This window comes from Maylandia zebra, linkage group LG7 (genome assembly GCF_041146795.1).
Source record: "Maylandia zebra isolate NMK-2024a linkage group LG7, Mzebra_GT3a, whole genome shotgun sequence".
NCBI lineage: Eukaryota > Metazoa > Chordata > Actinopteri > Cichliformes > Cichlidae > Maylandia > Maylandia zebra.
The window spans coordinates 48735652-48755165 of record NC_135173.1 but is presented as its reverse complement, the minus strand read 5'-3'; the positions used below and the strand labels follow the sequence as shown (position 1 = coordinate 48755165).

Sequence of the window (19514 nt, the reverse complement as noted above, 5' to 3'; positions counted from 1 at the left end):
GTTTTGGTAAATACTTCATATTTTATTTATAGTTTGACTTTTTTTTTTTTTTTTAAAAAGGTTACTGTGTACACCCAACATGCCATGTAACCATGGCATTGAAATGCATACATTTACAGACAGCAAGTGAAACCTGCTAAATTGAATGCATGTTTTGGAATTTATAAATTGGGGACTAGCTGCAGGGCATCATTCTGTTAAACAGGTAGTGTGTGCCTAGATGCTCTTAAGTAGGGCTGTGCGATATGACCAAAATCTCATATCCCGATATAAGAATTCTATCGTCCGATAACGATATAAATCACAAAAATGTAACGAAAACCCCCCCGAAAAAAAAGGTTTATTTTTTAGCACCTGGCGGCTCTTTTTTACTTATCATCCATAAATAATCTGCTCTTTCACGTGATTCAGTTTATTTTGAAAAGTCTCAACAGGATCTTGAGCTTTATTGTGAAAGGTTTATATGGAACATAAACAAGCGGACACGTGATGCTCTTACCGTCGTTGTTGCTAACCACAACGCATAAAAACAGGCGCTTGTCCGTCCGTAGTGTGGTTATATTAAATATAAGAGAAAGAGAGAACTTTAAGAAATTAATATAGCCACTACAGTGACCATCAAAACGATGAAAAAATATTGCCATAAACTTTTTTTTTTGCGACACCACAAAACAAACGATAGCGTAAAATGAAACGATAGACGTTTTTATATCGTCATCCGATATATATCGTTATATCGAACAGCCCTACTTTTAAGGCTGCTTGATACACTTCAGTTAACAAGCTAACAAATAACTGTTAAGCTGGCTTGAGATGCAAATAGTTGTAACAGTACCATTGGTTGGTTATGTCATGCCTCTTATCCCACCTTTGCTCTTTTTACCCCTCCTCCAAGCTACGCAGTGTTCCTACTTATCATACACAGGAATTACATAGTGAGTCAGTTTTCAAAATTAAAGATCTTGTTCAAATTAAATGCTCTGCTTTTAAAATGCTTCCAGTGACATTTAAAAGTTGTAGAAGGGACGGAATAAAGATGGACAAGAAATGCACTGGGGTTAAAAGGCAAAAAGCTGTACCTTTTTTCTTTTTCAAAAAAAAAAAATGCTTAGGTTTTTAATGACATTTTACATTTGAAATCGAATGAACTGGGATTAAACATCTTATAAAAGCAAGTTCTAAAAATGATCCCTACCGAATCCCAAATGCTGTGCCTGCTGAAGAAGAAGCAAAGAGGCAGATGTTGAGATAGAGAAAGTATCTTAAACCAACACAGTTTCTCAAGAAAAAGTCTTCCACTCAAAAACAACCTTTTGATTTGGCCGTATTTGTAAAACGCATAAATCTAACAACTTATTTTCATTCCCTAATAAAAAGTCACTGTTCATTTTCAGACACGGTGGAGTGCCTCTTTCTTAAACAATTATTGAAAAAGTATTATTTTCCAGCTCGGCTTGCTCTCAACTGGTCAGATACTGTCACTTGATCAGGAGCCATTGGTGTCACATTTAAGCTTAATGTGCGCCCTCTTAGAATAATTATCATCGGTGCTCCGAGAGTCACCATAGAAACAAGGACAACAGTTGAGAAGCTTGTTACATTGGGAAAAGTGTTGATGTTAAGCTGTTTTTCAGTCTAAGCCATGATGTTTTCCAAATCCTTAAAGTAAACTTGTTTCTTATACCTAACCAAAAAAACTCTAGAAAGGTAGCCAATGGATTCAAATGATGATGAGGTTTCCTGATCATAAATCATTATGTGACGAGTGTCAATCAGACATACAACCAGCTGTGTTATTAATGCTTTTTTTGTGTGTTATTTTTTTGTTGTTTTCTTTCTAATCCCTCAATCCAAAGATTAATCTATATAAGCACCCACATTTTGCAGGAAAAACAGTTAGGTCAATTGTCAGCATGGTTTCTGGAAAGGAGGATGAAGCATCTGGGTATCTAAATGTAGAAAGGGAAGTGTTGCCAGAGAACTAGCGATAATAAACAGATGTTGAATATAATTATCTGCAAACTTTGTAGGATACGTTTATGGGACACACTGGGGAGCTGTTCAGATGTATTCTTTTATGTTTTAAGCTCTATGCTTAGTAATTTTGGTATTTCCTTCTGACCATGAAAGTCCTTAGCGCTGAGGTCAAAGGTTTATGCTCTGCGGCAGCAACTGCTCTTTTCACTGTCATATATTCCCCAGATCCATTGCACAGTTTTTCACATGGCATAAAATCGATAGCAATGAAGAGGGTCAGTGCAAGAGAAAGGGAGGCATCCTTTAAAATGCCAGAGTACTTATAGTTCACACTTTACTCTCTTTTGATGCATGTAAATGAAAGTAAATCACATCATTTATCATTAACATCATTATGCTGCCAAACAATTCAGGGTTAGTCAGCCGTATTGTTTCCTAACATACAAGTTACCAGTCAGATCTGGGGCACTTGGAAGTTCAAATGCCTGGTTCCATATCGCTAATTAACCTCCCACATCTAATTATCTTATTCAGCGATTCATGTAGGTCTTGATCACTCCTCCCTGTCCTAAGCATAAAGTGGCACAGATGAATATCAAATTAAGCTGTATATCACAGTGAAATGAGGTGGCCCTTCAGACTGACGATCAGTCTAATAAAGCTCAAACACTTATTAAGTGAGCCTGATTTTGCCTAACTAAGCTATTCGGGATAAAGCTTTGTGGCACATGTATATCATTACTACAGGAAAAATGTTTAATCTCCAGAGTCTTATTACCACCTGGTTCCTTGCCTGTTAAAATAAATATTCAAATTACTATACAATACTATTAGAAAGCAAAACACTGTCACTGCAGAAAAGGCTTTGCTTTCCACCAATTCTATTAGGATTGCTAACAAACAATGGCAACGGGTTGCAACTGGGGAATCCATCACAACTGCCTGGTGGTGGGGTGAGACCCAGCCATCTGGCCTTTTCTTTATTCTTTTACCACTGGTTCCAGCGACTGTCACTTACAATGCACATGTGTGGTGTTTAGTAAAGGGGAATGCTTGATCTGTGGTGCATTCATCATTCTCTGTAGGTTATAAGCCCGTCAGAGATTAAAGGAAAATGTGCTGTATGGCAGCTTACCTGTGTTTGGTTGAGAGTGTAGTGTGGTATATTCTCCCAGGCTGTAGACTGGTGGCATTGTGTTTTGGCTGCAGCTGTTTTAGTCCAGTACTGTGTGTCCCTTTTCAAAGAAGTGATGATTGGAGGGTGAATAAAAGCTCCAAGTCAGTCAATTGGCTCTGAATTGCCTGAACTTAACTGCAATATCAGCAGTGCAAAAAAGTGGCTGGCGTGGTCAAGTTTTTCTCGGTTTAACTTGCTCAGCCCCTCACATTGACATCAGGGCCAGGTGGATAGGGAGGAAGTGGAAGGAGAGGAGGCTGTGTGCTCGATTTATCAGTAATTATGGAGTGCTATTTTCTCTGTCTCCCATCTATGTCTGCCCTGGGAAGCAGTAGCCATTCTTTAATCTTGACACCCAGTGATCATGTAACACAAGGAAGTGCCTATTAGAGGTGGAGAGAAATTGAAGGGGACCTCTCACCTGATTTTAGGGGTGTTTGGGGTGACAGAAAAGGTGAGTATAGGGATACATGAGTAAGAGGAAGGGAAAGAGGCTCTGACATGAGATGGAGGCTGAAGTAGTGTCGACAATATACAGAACTGGCTTTTAAAACTTCAGAGGATTTGTGCAGAAGTGAAGCTGTATATATGTGTGTGTGTGTGTGTGTGTATATATATATATATATATATATATATATATATATATATATTTGTGTGTGTAAGAGAGAGGTTGGGAAAGGATGTGAAAAATGTGAACTATAGTAGTTAAGTAGAGCAGGTCTTTGTGCTGTCACCTCTGGGCTTGCTTTACACTGAGTCAAACACAGTCTAGACAATGTTGGAAGTAATTTAACTTTGCTTTGGGATGATTGTGTATCAGATAACATAATCAGGTGATGGCGATCCAGACAAGACTAAACGCTGTATTTTAATACCTCTTTTGATCTGAGTTCAAGTCTACACCTGGTAGACTGAACGCTTCAGTAAAACAAACACCATTTTCACATTCAGACCCTAGAAGCCAGACTGTACAGCTCATTTTTAAAAAAAATGTTCCAGGATAATTGCTCTGGTATGTCGATCCATATGCAGGAAACAATACATCAAACCATACCCAATTTGATTATTTCTGAAACACTTCAGAGGGCGATACACTTACTGCCTTCTAGAAAAAAAAATCAGAGACATTGGAAATACACATTGATTGAGTCTCTTACTATGAATAATTTGTCTCCTCAATTGAGTGCAGTGCTGCCGATGCTGTGCCAATCTGGCACCTCACTCCATTAACACTCCTCTCCTAATTGTGGAGTAACATGAAATTATCAATGCCAGGATTTTTTTGGGTCAGTATTAACATTTTCTTTAGACAGAGAAGACAGATATATAATAGTAAGTGTTTAAAATAATAAAAAAAAACTCAAATCCCAGATCACCACACTGTGGGCCTATTTATTATGCTGAAATGCAATTTTAGCACATAACCACTACAAAGTCCAACAAGCAGAGCCAGACAGGGGGAGTTTTTGTGTGTGTGTGTGTGTGTGTGTGTGTGTGTGTGTGTGTGTGTGTGTGTGTTTATATTAAACAGTATCCTGACAAAAAGATGGTGCGTGCTGTGCATTATAAATACTTAAGTACTCTCATATGCTTTCATTAGCCTCTTTAAATATGAACATATTTTAATATAAATTCCCATCAAATCAGTGATGTATGTAATGCTACACTGATTATTTGGCAATTTATTTTCACAATTAGGCACTATTCGTTTTTCACAAAGCCCCAGAACCTAAATTAACCTCAGAACCTATGTGGCTGTAGTTTTAGAGGTGATTTCAATAATTTTCCTAAAGTAATCAAAGACAACAGAATTATTATTGATATGGGAACTTCAAATTTGTGTTACTTCATCATGCATCACATGATCCATGTAGGTGTTTGTCTATGCTTTGTCATGAACCAGTGTGTGTTTCATTGATCCCGTTTTTATTTTGTATCACTGCTCACTCAACTACAAAATTACTATACACTCTGTACAGTGTGCGTGCCACAAAAAAAGGTTGAGTCTTAGGGGGCAAAAAAAGCACTTTTTTGTACCTACTTATGATCAAAAAGCAGAAAAATGCATACCATCCCCAAACAGCTCAGTGGTGTGTTGCTGATGGAGCTGATGTAGTTAATTTTAATGATGGAGAGGCCAGTCCAGGTGAAGCTTGCCTGTGCAGTATCCTCTCTGGTGCTTTTTGTGCTCTCAGCACACCAACAAGACAACAATGTAGGGCATGGAAGAGGCAACATGGCACATTCAAGTCACACTTGCGAGCAATAAAAGTGCAATCGTTGTAGTTTTTCCTGGACTGGAATCTGACTACACTAATCTGAATGTAACTCTTGAAAACAAATCACATTTGAAAGAAAAGTGGATTGTGACCTGTCAATGTATAATTGGGATTAGGTGAGATTTCACAAAATGTGCTTTTACTTTGATGCTTCCCCCCGTTCTTTGGTTCAGATGGTTCAGCAGGGAAGTCTTTCATCACTGTAATTGAGCTTAGCAAAAGTTTAATAAAGGAGACTACTTCATTTTTAATTCTTTCACCTCTAGGCTACTCTTTCATTCATTAGTACTCCTTCTAAGCCACACCTCTCAGCTGACATCCGTTCTTTTCCACCTCCCTCCATTATCCTATCCGTTTCAAATTCAAGAGGCAAACTCCTCTTAGTTCATCATCCAATCAAGCAAGCCTAAAATTCACTCCTTCTCTCTTACCCACATGGGAGCTAATCACTAATCAGTGTTCTCTTGATTAACACGTTCAACTGTGAGGTCATTCCTTCTGAGTGACTACCATGTCCTCTTTTCCACTTTACCAAAACAAGCTTGCTTCTCCAGTCATAAGTTATACCAGACCGTTATACCACGTACTTCACACACACACACACACACACACACACACACACACACACACACACACACACACACACACACACTGCAAAAGCCAAAACAAACACAAAAAGCGCTCAATCGAAAAAGAGGATTGCAAGAAAAAGAAGCTTGTTTTTAATTGCAGACCATTTTTCTGCTACTGTGGAATTCACTTAGGCATGTTGTTAAAAAAGCAAAGCATTTTTCAATAAAGCAAAATGTTTTCTCTGTAGCTGACGTCATAGATGTAGAAACATATGCAGTTATGTAAAAACATTTCTTTTTAACTGTAAAAATAAATGACTGGGTATAGGCCTGGGCCATATCATACCGTTCATGTTAGGCAATGATAAGAAAATGAAATATTGCGATAAAATATGGTTAAAACGTGCATGCGCAGTGCCTTTGTTTACATACGCACATGGCAGAAAAAGCATGGCAGCGACGGAGAATGAGAAGGGCGAAAGCGAATCGTTGAATGAAACAGATGAACCAGAACTGGTTTGTAAAAATGGTGCAACTTCAGTGGTGTGGAACTAGTTTAGCTTTCGTCCGTCAGATACACACCAAAGCACATTTTTTGGTAGAGCATGCTAGCAGGCCGTCGTTATTACCGAACCAATTTTATGTGGTACACGGCGCTCAAAAATTTGTCAAAAAACGTTTTAGTAGGACTTTGCTAAGCTACGAAGCCGCACCACTTGATGGATTGTCGGAGCATTACAGCTATCGTAGTCAGGAGCCTCGCGGAGTGATACGTACAGTGCTTCAACATAATATTAGCGTATGTGTGTGTATAACCTCTTTTTAAGTTTTGTGGATATTATACATGGTTATGCTCAGGATATGTCAGCCAGTTTCCATTGGAAATGCCTTTTGGTTAAACTGTCAGCAAGGAATTTGCATTTGTACTGTTAAATCTTTACATAACTTTAATGCACATAAAAAAAGCTGTTTGTTTAAGTGAAAATACATTGATGGGTTTTTTTTGCACTAATAAAGTTGTGGAGTTGTATTTTGTCTTGCTTCAATTATATCATCGGTTATATCGTTACCTCAAAATTTCAAATATATATTGTGATAAATATTTTTGGCCATATTTCCCTGCCCTAACTGGGTATAAGGTTGTTAGCAGAAAACACCATTGACTTTCCAACTAGCCTATTTTATGGTGTTATTGGAATGTTTTAGAAAAACCTACTGTATGAATGTAAAACCTACTTATCTGTGGAAAAGTAGTGCACATTTTATAATTTATTACTTGAATGAGAGCATCATCTACATTTACCAGTGCCTCGTTTGTGTCAGCTGACCTTCCTTCTCCTTTCTTCTATATATGCAAATATATTTTATGTGTCAATCCGTCTATTGTTAGATTTTGATCTCTATGAAAACATTTTTGATGCATTTATATAAAAACCTGTAATTTCAACCATCGCTAAAGAGAGGGCTGACTTTTCAATTTCTGTAGCCTTGATTTAATTATTATTAGCAGAGTTAAATCCTTTATACCCTATAGGGAAAGGATTACCTATATCTAAACCAACTCATTAAATATTAAATCGTGAAGAAGCACTTCCTGTCTTTTCTTAATGTAAACATTTGAAAAAGACCTCAGGAATTTACTCCTGTTCTTCTGAGGCTCATACCGCAATTTTGGCAAAAGAGGCCTGTTAATTATTCAGCAGCAAAAGGAAATCCTGTTATTGGCAATCATGCATTGAGGTGCATATAACAACAGCTGACTTGAATAGGTGTATAAAGCCATGCATTTTACAAGGCTTGTGACAAAGTTTGCTTCTGTCTTGGAAAGGAAGGAGGCTAAAGAAGCAAAGGAGGATGGGAAAAATAAAACGCTAACCTTGTAGCGAAAGCCTCTGAGCTACGGCATAAAAAGAGGACAGCTTACGAGTGGAATATAGTGACAGTGGAAGAATTTCAAAGGCAAGAGGTCAAGAGCACTCTATTTTCAAACTTAACATGGGGAATAGGTACATGTTGGCTGCACTAACCCATATCAAGGGCACATTTTTGCAAACGATAACCTCCCAAGAAGAGCAGACGAAGTATGGTGCGGAAAGAAAATTGCTTTTCTCAGCAAAATTCCACTATCCTTTTAGTCATATCAGTCCTGAAAATGTCTGCTCGGGATGCCTTTGTGCATGGGGATCTGCTGTATACACTGCATGACTGAGTGTGTGTATGTGATAGAGCATTTCCCAAAGCACTCCTTTCTTTATTTCATTTTTGTAACCCCCCGCAAATTCCCCAAACACATCATGTGACAACAAGTATCAGCACAGGTTGAAGTAGAGCAAAACTGAAACGTTATAAATACAGAAGCTGTATATCCTTTTAACCCCATTCATACCAGTGATGTTCCCTTTCTGTTTATTGCTTCACGATATTCACATCTGCAAATGGAAATGTTCTGCAGTTATATCAAATATTTCAAGTCCGTTTCTTCACTTAAGCGCCCCTACTTCAGGACAGTGACTATAAATACTCCCTGGGTCAAATGGTAAATCCGTCCAGTTCATCTGGAGGCTAGAATCCAACAAAAGCCATATATTATGTATGTTGATAGATTAATACAGTTCACTCAGCAGTGGGTAGGCTCGTTCGAACTGTGTGGGAGAACGAGCTTGGCACCGAGCAAAAATATCTTTAGAATTTTGATAATAGTACTGACCCAAGCCATGCATAATATGGAACAGTTTAGCTTTGCAGTGCTTAATCTGCAATGAATTGAGATGGGATCACTTTTTTTAAAAAAATAAAATTTCACCATCTGCTCTACGTCTCCGCAGATTTTGCTGATTTATGGAACACAGTCTGTGCCTCCTCCTCCTTTTTCCCCCTTCCCTGACACAAATATATGGATTTGAATTAGAAACAATAGGACCGGTGACCGTCGCCTAAATGTCCCATTCCTTCTGCTGCTGAAGAGCAAGGCTGCCGGTCAGAGAGGGAACTCTTGCCAAAGTCTCGTGATTTACAATTTGTCGAATACTGAATTAGGAAGTCGACATCAAAATGGAAAGAAAATGAGGTCAATAAATTCAGAGATGGCATTGCATCAGAGTGCAGGGAGCAAATGGGGATTGCAAGAGCAAACAAAAATAACCCACTGCAGCTGGAGTAAACCTCTCTCCACATAATGCCAGTGGTCCATTCTCTTGAGAGGACAGCAGCTGTTATGCATTTCTCTCAGAAGAAGCTCCCCATAAAAAAAAGTATAAAAGAGGAATGTTGATGTGAAAAGGTGAAACAGCATTAACTCTTAGAACTATGCTGCCAAATCATTTTCTTCTCTTTCTTTTTTTTTTTGTTGCAAACTTGATATATGGACATCTGTAAGTAGAAAAAGACAGTTTTAGGAGGTTAAGGTGGGGTGGCGGGACTAAGAGTGAAACACATCATTCTGTCTGAGCTTAATCTTTTGCTAGAGCTGATAAGGACCACAGTGATAAAGTATATAGAAAACATTACTTTTCCTGCCAGAGTCCTGTAGCACACATATTGAAATGGGATGAGGAAATCATGCTCTCACCTTGATAAGATGATACTTCCTCACATATGTCTTTCTAAAATAAAATGCAGTTCTGCGATCCAATTGCAATCTCACAGTTGCCTCGCAACAACACTTCTTCGCACCCTACCCTCATAGTGTGATTTGGAAAAAAACAATGTTACAGTCACTGGCAATTATGACAAATCAGTCACAGGACGGAGAAACAACGAAGGAGGATCAGCTGTTTAATTCGGTGAGACTTTACGGTCATTCTCTTCAAATAAATGCATAAATTAAATTGTTTCAGATTTTTGAGTAAAACAAATGTGTGCATACGTGAAAAAACAGTAAAGCACGATAGCAGGTTAGGTAGATTTACATCACTCTTATCTTAGAGCAGCTTATATGAGCTGATCTCAGATAAACAGCCTTCTAAGAGATTTTTTTCCTCCCTGCTCGTCCATTGCTTTGGTCTAGACCTTTTAGGGCTAGTCACTGGAAACCATACAGTGGATAACATCACTTGACATTTACATGCATGAGCACGGAAGGTCTGCAGTGCGAACAGTGTCATTTACATCCTCCCAGCAACTCCTGTTCAGGCTCTGATTCATGTCAGGGGCTCCTCTGGGTGCATTTTGAGTATGACCAGCTCGGGGACTGAAATTAATTCTGGCATTTTTGCCTTCATTCTCATATCCCTTCAGTCGAACTTTTGAACAAGAAGTAGCATACAAATTCTGTTACGCTTGGAGGATTGCGCCCTTTTTAATTTTCCCCTTTAAAGGCTTATTGGAAGGTGAGAGACGACATATTCAAAACAACGACTGTGCCCAGCGAGGTAAATCGAAGGAAAGCAGTTAGTGGTTTCTCATCAATAAAACCACAGAGTAATTAGAGAAAGCACTTGAAAGCCAATTTGCAAGTTGACAAATGATCAATCTTCATCTGTAATGCAGCCACAGTAGCCAGCAACATCAGTGGTGGATGTGGTGACAAATGGCTCGCATGTTGTACCATCTAATTTTCTTTGGTGAACGACTGTGATTCTGGCTAAAGAGGTAGAATCCTGCTGTTTTTCCCTATCAGCTTAAAACACGTTTTCCTGGAATGAGATGAACATGGAAGTAAATCAGTAATGCTATGCTCCTTTTTGTCTAAAAGTGCTATTTAAGAGACATACTCTGTTGATAATCATGTTAGCACTCCCATTCGCAATGTTAATAGAAAGGTAAGGTATTAATATGAGTGAAGGAAAAAAAAAACCCAGAGCGAAAAAAAATGATTCAACTGTCACAATATTTTTATTTCCATTGCTCAGAATCCCCCAGGATGTAAATGAATTCCATTTTTATTTCATGCTAAATTTCTATGCCCTGTGGTTTGCCAGCTTGCTTAATTTTTTTGACACCCCAATCACACACCCCAGTGTCTAAGACCATCCGTGGTCTTCGCGCTCACACTTAAACTGAAACCTTATTAATTAGCTTGCTTTATGACAGAGACATTCCCTGTTTAGAAACATCTCATAAACTGCCCCCGCATAGCTTCTGTTCAGCTGGGCAGTCATCAAATCAACCTCGATGCACGCTCTGTGCACTACATCACATGACGGATGCTCTCCTCTGCTACTCCTCTCCCCTGTTTGCATTGATCCTTCCCCTCCCAGAATAGATGTGGACACAATAATTCAGCAGCCAGGTAAATTGGAATAACTCTGACCATTAGTGAATTAGTTTGCTCTTTAAAATCAGCCATTGATCCCCGAGCTGAGCTGATTGGTTGCTGACCAACCAGAGAATTTAATTATCAAACAGAGTGTTGCTTGCTCAGCCATGTTTTCTGAAGGTCAGGGTGCCACTGCAGTCCTTTTTAAAGAAACGGAAGGACCAAGGCGAGAGATTGGGTGAGGGGAAGAATCCAGTACAAATGAAGTTAGCCACGGCTGCTCCTCCCATTCCTCTGTTGCTTCCCAGCAATTGCAAGTGGCAGACCATTACCACGCCTTTCCAGACATGACTGTGAGCTCTGCAATAATAATTCTCCAAATTCAGACGACAGTGGTTTGGCATATAGATGCAACTCTGCTCTCTCACTCCTCATTCTGTCATTCCCCAGCATGAATCCTGCATACCCTTTGGTCCCATTGAGGTCATATTAATATGAACTATGGTAAAATAACCCAGAGGAGTATAAAAATTCATAGGCTGCCAGCCATCCATAACCTCGCGTCAAAGGTTTTGCTTCACTACGCGCATTATACCTGTATCACTGGGAATAAATTCACTCTGAGGCAGCTGTGCTGATAAGAGTTCAGAGAGAATCCCATCTGCTAATATCCATACAATTCCTCTGACTGAAAATGTAGAAAATAAATATTACATACTGGTGACAAGATGTCACATATGAACAATGGACAGTGTAAAAATACAGAATACACTATCTGTTCTAATTCCAGTGAGTCTACCTGTCTCCCTGCAGTAGGCTTCTTTCTATCCTGATCTCTTGCCTCCCTGGGATTTAGAATACAAATAAGCAGAACAAGCCTCCCCATTCTTATGAACTTTATAGAATAAAGAGAGACACTTAGGGCCCCACACTAGGGAGAGAGGAATTGATTGGCAAAGCTAGTGACGGGACCAGAATGGGGATTGAATCCCCTTGAAAGAAGCAGAATGGAGGAGGAGTTGCAGTATGAATAAGGCTGTTTAAAAAGAGGATGGAGAAAACAAGCCTCCCTTGTCCTGTCTTGTGATTTCCTGAAGCAGACATCCTCCCCTTTTTACCCTGCTATTCAAGGGTAAACGTGATCCACTCGCTGTCTCTTCCCCTCTCAGTTCTGTTAATCCACCCCAAAAATAAATACCTCAAATGATATATATATATATATATATATATATATATATATATATATATATATATATATATATATATATATATATATATATAACAGAAAGTGAAAACAAACCCTATTTGCGCAGATGACCAAGCAAATGTGAGTATGATTTTAGATTGCCATTTGTTTTGATCTCATGCTCTACCTTTGCATAAATGCATTATCAAGGATAGTGTGTTGTTGTGCATTGCTGGTACACACATCTTTTCATCAGTTACAAGCACTCTTGACATGAGAACAAATGTAATTTGCTCCCATTCATGGATTAAAATTGATTGACTTGGCCAGCCCTGCAAATTGTGACCCTTGGTACAGGAATAGAGTTGCATGTGTATTGAGCATGTGAGGCCCAGATTCTTAACAAAGAAATACATACATATATAATCAAAGTGACATGGGACAGTTGGGGTGACCTCTGCCATTTAACGGCTTTCATATGGCTTTCTTTTTGTGAGTATGAGCATCAGCAATGCAATCTGGACTGAATCAGTGAGCTGAGTCTGTTTTACAAGGGCACAGGACCCTGAACTGGGTCTTCCCATGCAGTAGTGCAAGAAGACCCAGCTCAGGTTCTGTATTAACACCTCCTCAGGCACGTGGCTACAGGCCCTTATTCTATCAGTCCCAGTGTCCTAAACTTCTGTGCTGCATAGATATCTGGTATCCTGCATCAAGTTGCCCTAAAGTCAACTGTAATTTAAGTATCAAAGAGACTAAAATTGTCGTACCTTGGACCACATGCTAAAGACCATCTCCGGTTTGCCTGTCACATGCAGCAACATGGTGACTCTAACATCAGTGATAACGATGGCACCTTTTTTTTTCTTTCAGTGCCTTTATTTCCACTGAGTCAGAGGTTACGCAAGATAGGGGTCAGTGAATCTACTATCTTGTAGATTGCTGACTGTCTGTTGGACAGGTCTCAGATTGTGTGGCAGGGGAAGTGCCAGCTTGACGTGGTGGTTAGTAACACAGGAGTGCCACTGGGACTGCTCAGTCCTTGGTTCTATTTCTTTGTACATCTCAGATTTCTATTATAACTCCCCAATCTGCTGAAGTTCTTTAACAATTTTAAAGTGCTGACTCAGACAGTATGATTGTCTGCTCCTAAATATAACAAGAAAGAGGAAATGATGGCTGATTTTAGGGGGAAAAGAATTGTGACCAAGCCCATGAAAAGCACAGGTGAGGAGGCTGGAATAATTCAGAGCTACTAGTGGTTGGGATTCGATTTGAACAATCAACAGGATTGAAGGAGCAACACCATGGTTGTGCAGATGCATACTATGTACTCAGTTTTTTTGGTGTTTTCACGAGGATGCTGGAAATCTACTAACAATCTGTAGTTCTGTCTGCATTGTTTTTGTCTGCCATGGTACCAGCTGTAGAGATACCAGATCAATAAACCAATTCAGAAGGCTGAAACTAGTATCTATCTATCTATCTATCTATCTATCTATCTATCTATCTATCTATCTATCTATCTATCTATCTATCTATCTATCTATCTATCTATCTATCTATCTATCTATCTATCTATCTATTAGGGGTGGGGGAAAAATCGATACTGTGTAGTATCGTGATATTTTGTTTGCTAATGTTACAAAAAAGTTTTTGTGGACTGGAACATGCTCTGACTTCAGAGCATGTTGATCCTTTTTCTGAGCAAGAATCCTGACATTTCTTCACTGTCCAAATGTGTTTAACTTTTTTTTATGGCAGCAATGAACATGACAGTTTACTTATTTTCATTTAAGACATGTTTTATTTTAATTAAGTTTAAAACTTTTTTATTTAATGTAAAATTATATTTTGTTTTAATTTACTTTCAAATTCTTCAGTTGCTGAAGGGGCTGCATAGTTTTCACAAATTTCATAGTTCAGAATAGCTATAATTGTACCAGATAGTAAGTTGGACTAGACTGTAATACAAACCGTTCAGTTTTCAACAATAAAACTGACTGAAATGAGAGAAAGACTGAGTGTGAGACTTTGTTATTAGATAAAATGAATATTGATAAAGTTTACCTTTATGTACAGAATCTGAATATCGCAAAATATTTTTAAAAATTGCAATAATATCGTATCGTGCATTAAGTATTGTGATAATATCGTATCGTGGGATGTATGGTGATTCCCACCTCTACTATCTATCTACATCAAAACGTGGAGAATCGTTATGAGATGTTTGAAAAAAATCATCAGTGAGGCCATGATGTTTTATTTTCTCTTGTGGGTAATGTTTAAATACAGTCTAACATAATCCTAAAAGTAAGTTATTAGAGCCAGACCTCTGTGATGTATGACAACGTGCCATTTGTATTTTCTTGCCTTAAGGCTATCTCTGATATTTGTTCTCAAAATCCTCATATTCCCTCACAGAATTTAGTGCATGCAAATGCATCCAGTATCTCTCTGTCAATGAGGGACTGGATGGTTGACACCCCATCCAGTTGTTAAACCCTCCCTGTGGTTCTCTTCCAAATTATTTGGCTCTCCTTGTGATGACATTCATCGGTTTCCTACACTGAACAGTTCTCTTAGGACCTGGGTAATAGTGATTAACCAAGTATGTTATCTTCTCCCAAGCTAATTTAACATCACCGTCCTTAGTGGCTTATTTACTTTGATTTGCTCCTTGTGAATCAGCATTTCATGCACGTGAGCATAAGCGTGTTCATGGGAGAAATGTGGCAAATGCTCTCTGTAGCTTTCATATATAAACTGAAAGACTTTTAAACCTTCAAAAAAGAGTGTATCTGATTCCTAATCCCATCACATTTCCAGCTGTGCAGCTGGTTCACTGCACCACATGCCTCAGCCCCTCAAATACCACAAGTCCATCACCTTGCCCCATGTGGACATTGCTTTTCACCAATGAGCACTGATTCATGAAGGTGCGGCCCTCACATTTTAAAGGCTTCACACAGTCAATGCGTAAACTATTATTTTAACACAGTACTACTAATAAAAAGCATCGTAAAAAATTTAATATAAATTGACCGACTATACATAGTTACTCAGCATTTAGTATAACCACTTACTCGTGCTCGGTCAAGACTCAGTTTTATCAGGTACATTTTGGTACAGAGTGTGAAAATGTTCAGATGGGAAACTCACAAAGCCAGCAGGAAAAAAATCTGTCGTGAGATAATTTTTTTTGGCAGTACAAGAGAGACAGCCATCTATGTATGAATAAACCTGACTGAGGATTTACTCTGTCAGGTGGCCATATGAATGTAAATGCGCTCACTAAGAGGTTTCAGACTAATGCTCCAGGTGGTGGAAATGACAGAGTACTGGGTCAGCTGTAGACATGGTTTTTATGGTAGTGCAACTGCTAAGAGCACAAAGTAACTAAATCAAGTGTTGCAGTAAGTCAGTAAGTAATAGTGAGAAAGACGACCAGTTAGTCATTAATATAATAAATAGGCACATAAGGATGTGTAAGGTGAATTCTGTACATGAAGAAGATGTATATTTTTACTGTACAGTGATCCTGTGATTCTTCATAAATCCTCAACAAATTATGCTTGCTGTGTTTGGTGTATGTAACATATACATACACATGTATGAAATGTTATATGTATATACAGTATACAGAAAATACACATGCTATACAGTATGGAATATTCCTATTAACTACATAATAGTAATATTACTTTCTACCAATTTTCAATTTAGTCGCATTTTGATTCATTCATGACCAGAATATATAATTAATTCTAATTAAATAATTAGTAATAAATTAAAACTTTAAAACGTCCATGAGCGTTATGCACAGAGCCGTCACAGCAGGTCAGCCTTTATCTGAAAACCACTATACCAGCTACTTTATAGGAGAAATATCCACTGATTTTATGTATATGAATAACTCAAAAGCAAACACATTTGTGAAGGAAGCAATGCACTCTCCAACCATAGTAATGTACACAAAGAGCTACGCACAAACTTTCATGAAAATGCATCATGCAAACAGCATTTGTCTCTAAATTAGCAATTAAAAATGGAGAAACTTTGATTTGTCATTTCCATTATTTATTGGCCTGTTGTACTGGATGTGCATGTAGTTCTCAGATAACAATATAACTCATAACTCATTAAAGAATTGTTATTAATTATAAAGTAGACTGCTGTATGCAGACAGCACTCCTATAAACCGTTTAAAAAATTTAATTTATATATTAAAAAAAAAATCTCACATTTTCTTTTGACATGGCATTACAAAAATGCTCACTGCTCATTTTAGCACAATCACAAAAGTATTAATCCCTGGTCAGTATTTCTTCTCTCTGTCTCATTATATTGTTTCATTCTGACAGCCAAGCTCAAATTAGTCTAACGTAATTAACATAAAACATGACTGCTATTAAAGCGGGAATAAAGTGTTATTGGAGGAAAGTTGAAATTTCATTACAATCAGCTTATACTTCAAATATGGCAGTGTGATTATTGCTAGTTATATAAGTTGATATTCAAATGATCTCTGATTCTTCCAAGTATTTTTGCAAGGAGATGAAACATTGTTTAAATAATAAAAAATATAGAATTAATTTAACTGACGTGCTAATTTGAGCCATGACATGACAGAAGAAAAAGAAATATAATAATAATAATTAAAAAAAAGAAAAAACCTTCCCCATCCATATACTATGATTAGTTTAACTTTGGCAATCAAGCAGTTCATCATGTATTTAACTGGAAAAGATTAGGCCCATTAAATTTTCCCTGCTCTTTTATGATGTGTTATTGTGTAATAAACCATGAAGGGAGGGGAAATTTTTGCATAGAGTAGCACTTAATAGCACACTGTTGCTCCACGGCCAGGGGCCAGAGTTCTTAAATGCAATTACTGATGAAAATCTTTTTTTTTCTTATCGGAAACTGCAAGGCATAATTTCAGTGTCAAATAGATATTTTCATTCAAAAGCACAAGGAGTACAAAGAGAAAATGAATAATTTTTAATGTCCAAATTTTTTTTTCCACTTTTAATTTAACAGTATTTAAGTATTAAACTGGGTTAGTAATGCTATAGCATGCACATGTTATGTATATGCTTCCCAATGAGAGGCAGGTTTCTGGCTGGTGCTTTTAGATGAACTTTTCCTATTGATTCTTTTGCTTTTATTGTGTATTGTTTGTGACATATTTACAGAACAACATTATATGTAATAATAAGATTTGTGTGATGACAAAAGCAGTGGTCTAACTGAAAGTTTCTTCTGGTAATAACTGCCACCATTGGTCAAAGGGAGATGTTGATCTTGCATGTTAGTGGATGAGTGTCTTGCATGTTAGTGGATGAGTGTCATAACAAGTCAAGTTGCCTCTAACCCTGTCAGAAATTATAATGATAGCTATTACATAACTGGAGAAAGTGTTAATAAAAAACAAAAACAAAAAACAGTCTATGTATGAAGAGGCAGAATGTGCATGTTTTCCTAAGAACAAAGAAAAAAAAATCCAGACATGGAGGGGGCGCAAAGCTAAGAAAGAGCAGAAAATAAATATACACCATGTCACAGTGAAGTGACAATGACAAGGGCACTGTCTTATTTGTTCGGTACAAGACAATTAACCTAACTCTATGACATCTTCTTGTACCGCTAAAATAGACTTTGTCATGTAACAACTCTCTTTCTCTGCATCTCCTTCCCCCCCTTCCCTCTGCTCTTCTCTCCCATCAGGTCTCCACATAATGGAGCGAGAATGAACAGAGAGCGGCTTAAAAAAAAGCATGAACTGGAGGTTTATTGAGGTCATCTGCTTCCTGTTTATATGGGACCATATAACAGTTCAGTCTTCCCGCCAGGATCCGTTGGCCACTGAACAACATGTCACCAAGCAATATGACTGGCTCATCTCTGACCGCGGACCTTTCCACCACTCTCGGAGTTATCTGTCCTTTGTGGAAAGATTCCGCCAAGGATTTACGACTAGATATAAAATTTATAGGTGAGTTCACTTTCAGCCTGTGTACTGATGCCACTCATGCTTTTTAGGGGAATGTCTTTTTACGGCTTTGCTATTTTCAGATTTTGAGATTTTAGTTGCAAAAAGCTGAACTCTGTACATCTTTAACCCATTAAGTGTACTTTTTTATATTTAGATGCAGCCAGTCTCACCCCCGTGAAATTGTTTTATTATATTAATGAAGTGCGGATAAGACTCCTTGCTTTAGCTTGCTACTGTAGACCAATACACTGTAGACAACAGAGTAGGTTTTTAATGTTGAAGCAGTATCCTTAAAATGACTTTCGTGCTAAGACACCAAAAAAGTCAAGAGAATGGAGTCAGTCAGCTATCAGTTTCTGGTGAATTTTTATTTTAATTTTCAATGTAATTTATTTTAATTTTATTTACATACCACTGAATCACAGCAACAGTTGTCTCAAGGGGCTTTTTATTGTAAAGCAAAGACCCTACAATAACATAGGCAAAACTTGGCATTTACATCCAGTCTGTTTGTCCTGTCATCCTCCTTTCACCGCAAACCGAATGCAGTATATGATTGGCCGTCCCTGAGCAAGATCCTAGCAGAAGCTTCTTCCTGTTAAAAGGGAGTTTTTCCTTCCCATCATCACCAAGTTTTTACTGACAGGGGGTCATCTGAATGTTGGTTTTTTTCTATAATATATTTAGGTCTTTGCGTTAAGAAATAAAGGGTCATGAGGTTACTGTTGAATTGAATTGAATTGAATCACATGGTGATTAATTGTGATAAATCATTAGAAATTGTAAATTTGTTGTCATCTACATATATAGGAATACCAACTGGGTTGGAATTGATATTTTAAAATTAGTCCATCAACATACTGCACAACTATTCCTAAAATTAGTTTATTTATCATTAAGTCAATTTTTGGGGTAACAAGCTTCTCAACTGTTGTCCTTGTTTCTATGGTGACTCTCGGAGCACCGATGATAATTATTCTAAGAGGGCGCACATTAAGCTTAAATGTGACACCAATGGCTCCTGATCAAGTGGCAGTATCTGACCAGTTGAGAGCAAGCCGAGCTGGAAAATAATACTTTTTCAATAATTGTTTAAGAAAGAGGCACTCCACCGTGTCTGAAAATGAA

The 19514-nt window shown here is 37.9% G+C and overlaps 1 protein-coding gene across 1 annotated transcript in view; it reads left to right on the top strand.

Annotated features, from left to right (window-relative positions):
* Window positions 1–19514, top strand: part of brinp1 (bone morphogenetic protein/retinoic acid inducible neural-specific 1) — a 121009-nt gene that overhangs the window by 10581 nt on the left and 90914 nt on the right. Inside the window, exon 2 of the mRNA XM_004537989.5 lies at window positions 18119–18386. Within this exon, the coding sequence (XP_004538046.1) occupies window positions 18169–18386 (218 nt within the window). The 5' untranslated portion in view covers window positions 18119–18168. The remainder of the gene's footprint in view (window positions 1–18118; window positions 18387–19514) is intronic.